Source organism: Folsomia candida, unplaced genomic scaffold, assembly GCF_002217175.1.
Source record: "Folsomia candida strain VU population unplaced genomic scaffold, ASM221717v1 Fcan01_Sc016, whole genome shotgun sequence".
Classification (NCBI taxonomy): domain Eukaryota; kingdom Metazoa; phylum Arthropoda; class Collembola; order Entomobryomorpha; family Isotomidae; genus Folsomia; species Folsomia candida.
This window is the reverse complement of record NW_019091208.1, coordinates 2082034-2088716: the sequence shown is the minus strand read 5'-3', so window position 1 is coordinate 2088716 and position 6683 is coordinate 2082034. Positions and strand designations below refer to the sequence as shown.

The window sequence follows — 6683 nt, the reverse complement described above, 5'->3', positions numbered from 1 at the left end:
AGGTCGCCACGCTTTGATAACCACCACCAGGCCGCCACACCCCGATAACCTCCATCAGGCCGCCACACCCTGTTAACCCCACCAGGCTGCCACACCCCGATAAACACCATCAGCCAGCAAAGTCTTGATAACCCCACCTGGCTGCCACGCCCCGATAACCACCATCAGCCAGCAAAGCCTCGATAACCCCACCTGGCTGCCACGCCCCGATAACCACCATCAGGCAGCAAAGCCTCGAGTACCCCAGTAGGCCGCAATATCCCGATAACCCCGTATCGTCAGGTAACTACATAATAACCACCATCATATAAAAAACGTGATAATCAACATTTATATATTAAATTAAAGTTTTTGAATTTTCGCGCCATTCGAAACTTGACTTTCACTACTTTCACTTCCGTCACGGATAAACTTCCGTCACAGACAGATTTACTTTCACTTCCGTTGCCAACAGACATTGCCTCTTATAATATAGATTAGTCAGATATTTTTATTTGCCACAATACAGGTTTACTCAGTCTGAAAATCCGGTCTTATGATAAAGTAATTTAAAACATATTTTGAGAGAAGCAGAATCAACGGAAGTTCGGTATTTGCTTCCAGATCCTGAACTGAACATTCAGTCCACTTTTTTGTGGGCTCCCTTCTTCTGCGAGAAGTATCTGGCCAGGAAGAATTTCGCAAAGAGAATCCAGAGAGAGATGTAAACCACTAAACTCCACGTGATGGAGGTGGGATGTCTGCTACAGGGATGGCCAAGGTCTGCATGGAGAAAAATGCCAACAAATCATTAAAACGCTTCACTTACAAGGGAACCATTTTACAAGCCACACCGGGCTTGTGTACCTAGTTATATCAAAAAATAAGCCAAAAATGAGGAATTACGTGGCCCACATCATTATGTTGAATGGTCCCTTATAAGGAAAATATTGGCGGCAAGGTTCAATTTTTGATTAAATTTTGTCTCTCTTTCCCTCTACGAGGCGAAAACCAAGGTGCTCGTGGGTACTTTGACCTCCAATATTTTTATTCAAAGGGTCCATTCAACGGAATGATCAGCGCTACGTAAATAATTCATAATTTTTAGCTTGATTTTTTTTTGTACAACTCGCTATAAAATCCGGGTGTAACTTGAAAAAAAGGATCCCTTATTAAGAGTTTACTTCGATAAGAAGTTAATTAAATGTGCTTACATAACATGGCCATCGTGTAAAAATTGTTTCCCGTATTGATAATCATTTGTGCAATTTGTAGCGTCGTTATTGACATGGCTAATGCTTCGGGGACGTGAATTTTGAGCCCCCTGGCGACGAAGTAAGCATACATAACGGCGTGGACGCCATAGTTTATGGCGGAATAGTGGGCAAGGATGGGTTCCCCCCAGGGGTACAGCTTCCAGGCGAAAAGGGTCACGATGCAGTGATGATAATATTGCAAGGGAATTAAGGGCTGCTTTCTCAGCACGATAAACATTGTGTCGCCAAATTCTAAAAATTTGGACAAGACGAATAACAATCCCCAAAAGTCGGCTGGTAGGTTGCGACCCTGTCTGAAATTTTATGTGCAGAATTAAAATTTATATTTCACGACGTAGAAATTAGGTGTGCCGAATCCGTTCCGAATTTTCAAATCCGTTCCGAATTTTCAAACCCGGATGACGGATTATCCGTTTTCATCGGGACTAAAATCCGGATTTTATTTATTTCGAATTATTTTTAATTTCCTTGATATTTGAACGACTAGGGACGACAGAGACGGTTTCATTGTCATATTCAATTCCAACGTGGAATTTATTAAATTTACCATTTTTTCAAATTTTCTGACTCTGTACATATGTACATGAGTAGATTCTGAGCATATTTTTCTGTTGATGTAGTAAAAAAACGAGAAATTTCAAAAAATATGAGCTTGAATGAATCTGTTTATCATAAAGAAGAGATCTGAGCATGCACACATTTTAAAAAAATTCATACTTGTCTCAACGACTTGTGGAGTGAAACTGAATACAAAATTAGGGAAACCGCTTCTTTTCTAAAAAAAAATCCGAATTTCGAATTATTCGAAATTCGGATTTTTAGATTTCCAAGCAAACGGATTTGACAGCCCTAATCGAATTACGCTGACAATGATATTGACGCTACGTTATCCTGGTTCTTTTTGCCCACCTGACACAAACCGTCCGGTAGTAACCATCCGTTTGAAATAAATTAAAGAGAAGTTCTTGCGCAACCCGGTAGAATCCAAGGGCAGAAAATATGGTCAGAAAGGAGTTCCACGCGACCATTACCTTCCTCACGTTCGCCGGTGGACGACCTTTCATGTAATGCTGGTAGACACAAATGCATTCAGGTACATTTTCAATTATAAAGTAGTTTAAATGTAACGCTGTAACAATGGAAAAAGACCCTAAATCTCCATTAAGTACACAAACAAAACAAAACTAAACAAAGTAAATAAAATTTACTTTACTTTATTTTTTTTACTCAACCTTGAGTAAATACAATTTACGCAAGGTTGAGTAAAAAAAGAGGTTGACACAACCAAAATGAAAAATTTATTCAACTGTTGTGCAAAATTTGTCCAAAGGGTTGACACTACTTTGGGTAATTTTTACCTTTTGGGTTTTTCACCCACTTGTTTTACTTACATATCCTTGAGTAAATTTTATTTATTTTTATTTAGAGTGCAAGATCTTGGATTGAGATTTTTATTAATTATTATCTAATGGAAACTGATAAAACACTGATGACCAAGTTTTTTTTAAATGTTCACCAAATTTCAGAGACAAAATGAATGAAAATTTACGATTTTTTCACATTGAAATATTATGCATAAATTGTAGCGAAACATTTAAACCACCCTGTATATTCAAGTTTTATTTATAAGGCTAAATCTCGATTTGATCTCGTGATTTCGAAAATAAAAGTAAAATTTTAAAATTTAAGAATACTAAAATCTTATAATTTGAAAATTTAAAAAAAATACAAATCTCATACCTGCAGTGAGAACACGACCGTTAGATAAACTGCACACGCGTACCAGGAAACGTTCGGATTTCGTATCATGATTTCCTTCCATTGAAACGTATCCACATTTTCGAACCAGTAGGGAACAAATTTTGGTGGATTTTCGTAATCAAAAGGCCACGGCTTCGAGTTTATCGAATTAATTGTGAAATTCTCCATGATCAACGAAATACTTACAAACTTGACCCTGTTGACGGTGAGCAGCTAGTGCAAAATTTTTGTCTGTGTGGTAGCATTTATGCAAAATTAGTAAGACTTTTTGCTAAAAATGCTCCTCTATTAAAAAAATTACGAAGTTGCATACACGCAAGAATGCAACATTTTATGCCACACTGTAAATGTGTGGGATCAATTTAATAATCACCATTTTTCACAATTTCTTCTAATGATGTGCTCTGGAGTTTTTAAGGGAATTATTTAAATCATTAAAAACTACTTACTTGGTCCATAACAAAGTTTATAGTGCATGCCAAGGTTTTTGGCACGCACGAGAAATGGTAATACCAGAAGGTGCTGGATAAAAAATGAGCGTGGGAACCACCATCGACAGCCAGGGACACTACTACATATCCGCTAACTTGTGCGTGACACCTTATTTGCATAAATCTCTGTCCATTTACATATAGCGATACGGGATTTCCATGTGGATTAAAGTCAATGTCTCTCCTTGCCAATGTGTCAAAATATGCAAATGAGGTGAGTGGCACAATGTGTGCGCGATCGTAATGATAAAATCTGGGCGAATGCGAGAACGTATGCAAAAATATGTACATTGCCTGATTTTCTGCTGGATTTGTTTTGCACGTGCAGATTCAGGTACGTATGTATGTAGGTACATACATATGCATTGTATGTAAGTAGTATTTATGAAGTGTTCTTATGAGTTTGTGATAATCACGAATTGAATATATTCGCCGTAAATGGAATCAAGTGGTTTAATTACTTAGGAACTTTAGAAGAATTCTACGTTGTACAATGGGATTGTGTGAGGTGCAGTGTTTGTTTTTGTGTGCACATAATTAAAACGCATGAAAATGCAAAAAAATGCACAAGAATGCATAAAATAACAGAAAATGCTGTTTATGCAGGGAATTTCATCTTTCAAGAAATTTTATATTTTGCTACCTTGTCAAACGGGGGTAAGATTCAGTTATATAAACTTCTAATGTATCAGATCGACTTGAAGTTTGGTATGTACACATCGAATAAATCAAAACTTTCAATTTCAAAATTTTGCCACTAAAATGTCAAGGAAAATATTATCCACTAGCATAAGGATTTCTCAATTTATTGCAATATTTAGAAAAATTGGAATATTACGATATTATTTGCACGTAAATGATTTTCGTGCATTTTCATGCAACTTTTCCGATTTCAGATGGGTGGTGTTTAAGAACACTTGTGCACTAATTTCGTTCAGGTGTTTTTTAACAGCAGAAACACTGGTAAGGTGTAGCCATCCGATTTGGTTGAAATTTTAGAATTATTAAAAATTAAAATTTTAAAATTTTAAAATCCAAGTCAATACAAACAACGTTTCTTCATGCAGTTTGTGCGCTGGTTGGAATTAGTCAAAATATTTTAGGGAAAATTAGAAAATGAGTGATTATTCCCTTAAAGAGAAAAGGAGTCTGATTTGCCTCTTCCGCTTGGTAAAAATCGTACATTTTTTAAACGATTTTCGAATATTTTGATTGATTAATATCGTCACAAGCCCTGAAACATTAGTTGCACTGACTTTATCTTAATAAACCGTCGCAAACGCGCATACGGAAGTAGCTTCAGACTACTTCACTCCAAGCACTCCCACGACATCGCGGGAACACTTGATTTTACTGTATTTCATCTATACATTCAATTTTTTCAAAAATCTCATTTTGCCCCGACCACACCCCCTGGCGACCGTGGGTGTGGTCCGGTTGCACCCAAAAGTTGATAGGATCCTCCCCCTGGGGTATTATGTATGATGGCGAAAACCGATTTCGATTATCTTTATCCATTCTCCCGTTATCCTGCTGACAGACAGACGGACAGACAGACAGACGGACAGACAGACAGACAGACAGACAGACAGACAAAGTCTTCACATAAAGTAGCTGAAGCTACTTAATAATTTTAAAATTTCAACCAAATCGGGAGGTTACACTTTACAGCATCGCATTGATAGTGAAGTGCTTCTAATTCTCCGAAGTATTTAAACGATTTGATAGCTTTTAGACACGGCGAATGTATGTATTCAATTCGTGATTATTAAAAATTGTTAAAAGCATTTCAATTGTCATAACGAAATTTTCAGGAAATTTGCTTACAAAATTTACAAATATTTGTCATTTGGATTACTTAGAATACTTTCAGATGGACGAGTGACCTAAAAAATCTATTTTTTAAGCACAAAGTGCGCATATAATTTTTGGGAAAGTACTTTTGAGTGACGATTTGTCGAGCGGAAAATTCCTTATGAGATGCTACTTAAATATTATCGATATTATTTCACTTATCGTTAGCATAACTAACCACGCTACATATGAATCGTTACAAGCACTGTGTTGATACTCTTGATATTCGTATTTCCCAATTTATGTATATAACTATTATCACGGAAAAGTAACAAATCTCCAGCATTTTCAGACACGCCAACTTTTTCACATGATGATTCTGCACATAACTTTTTTATTACTGTAGACATAAAAAACTTAACCAGTAAATAATTAAGGCGCGTGCGTAATTGCCAATTCAGACCAATTTCTTAAGTAGTCTAATTTTACCTTCGCAATTAGGGGGCTACCATTAAAAGAATTGCATTTTCATGACTTTAAATATGTATGTAAATAGGCAATTGTATTAATGTAAGAGCGGCGGTGTCATAATTTAGCGAATGTGCAAAAAATTATCTTTTTTCATGGAGTAACACTTCTCTCAAATCATCTATATAAACAAATATGGATAAAATTGGATAAAATTGCACTTTTTATCCGCTTTAATTACTATCGTGCAAGTGTTGTTATTTTGATATATCTATGTACAGAGGGTGAGGCACAAGCATAGAGGCTGAAGCTATTTGCCCATATGCGCCAGACGATGGCGGGATTTTCAAATATTCGACATTGTGCCTCCATTAATAAAGTTACGTTGAGCGGAGTTGACTGTGTTGGGCTAAAGGTGAAGCATTCATACGAGATTGCTTCAGATTCTGGAAATAAGTTTAAAAACGATGATGTGTGTTAAAACTACTGCATACTGTCCTCGTACTCGGCTCTGTCACCTCGTTTGCATATTCTAACGCATTCGTGAGAGTCATAGAGTTTACTCAACATGGAAAGAAGCCCGTATCGCCGAAAATGGGCTATTGAGATTTATGCAAATGAGGTGACACGCCTAAATGCGAGGATAGTATGCTTCTTACTCTTACGGCCAGTGGTATGCCAGTGGCTCTGTATCTCAGGCTTAGTCCTCAAATCTGTTGATGAGACAGGAGGACCGAGAAACCAATCAAGCGAAATGAGGTAATCAACCGGCTAGGTCTGGAAGCAGAAGCATGTTCTGGCTCAGTAGTACCAAACTGCCACACCACAACCCATCACTCTCGCTGCTACGATATTGCCTGCAGCTTTGAACCCGAATACTAACATAGGGTAGGATGCTTAGTCCACTCTACTA

At 37.1% G+C, this 6683-nt stretch overlaps 1 protein-coding gene across 1 annotated transcript; it reads right to left on the bottom strand.

Moving 5' to 3' along the window:
- Positions 1–470: 470 nt before the first annotated feature.
- On the bottom strand, positions 471–3240 carry LOC118437853 (elongation of very long chain fatty acids protein 6-like). The gene is made up of 4 exons (XM_035857242.1): positions 2997–3240; positions 2166–2326; positions 1194–1549; positions 471–762 (listed from the first exon to the last, which is right to left on the bottom strand). The coding sequence occupies exons 1-4, from the start codon at positions 3183–3185 to the stop codon at positions 620–622; spliced, it is 849 nt and encodes a 282-aa protein (XP_035713135.1). The 5' UTR covers positions 3186–3240; the 3' UTR covers positions 471–619.
- Positions 3241–6683: the final 3443 nt, after the last annotated feature.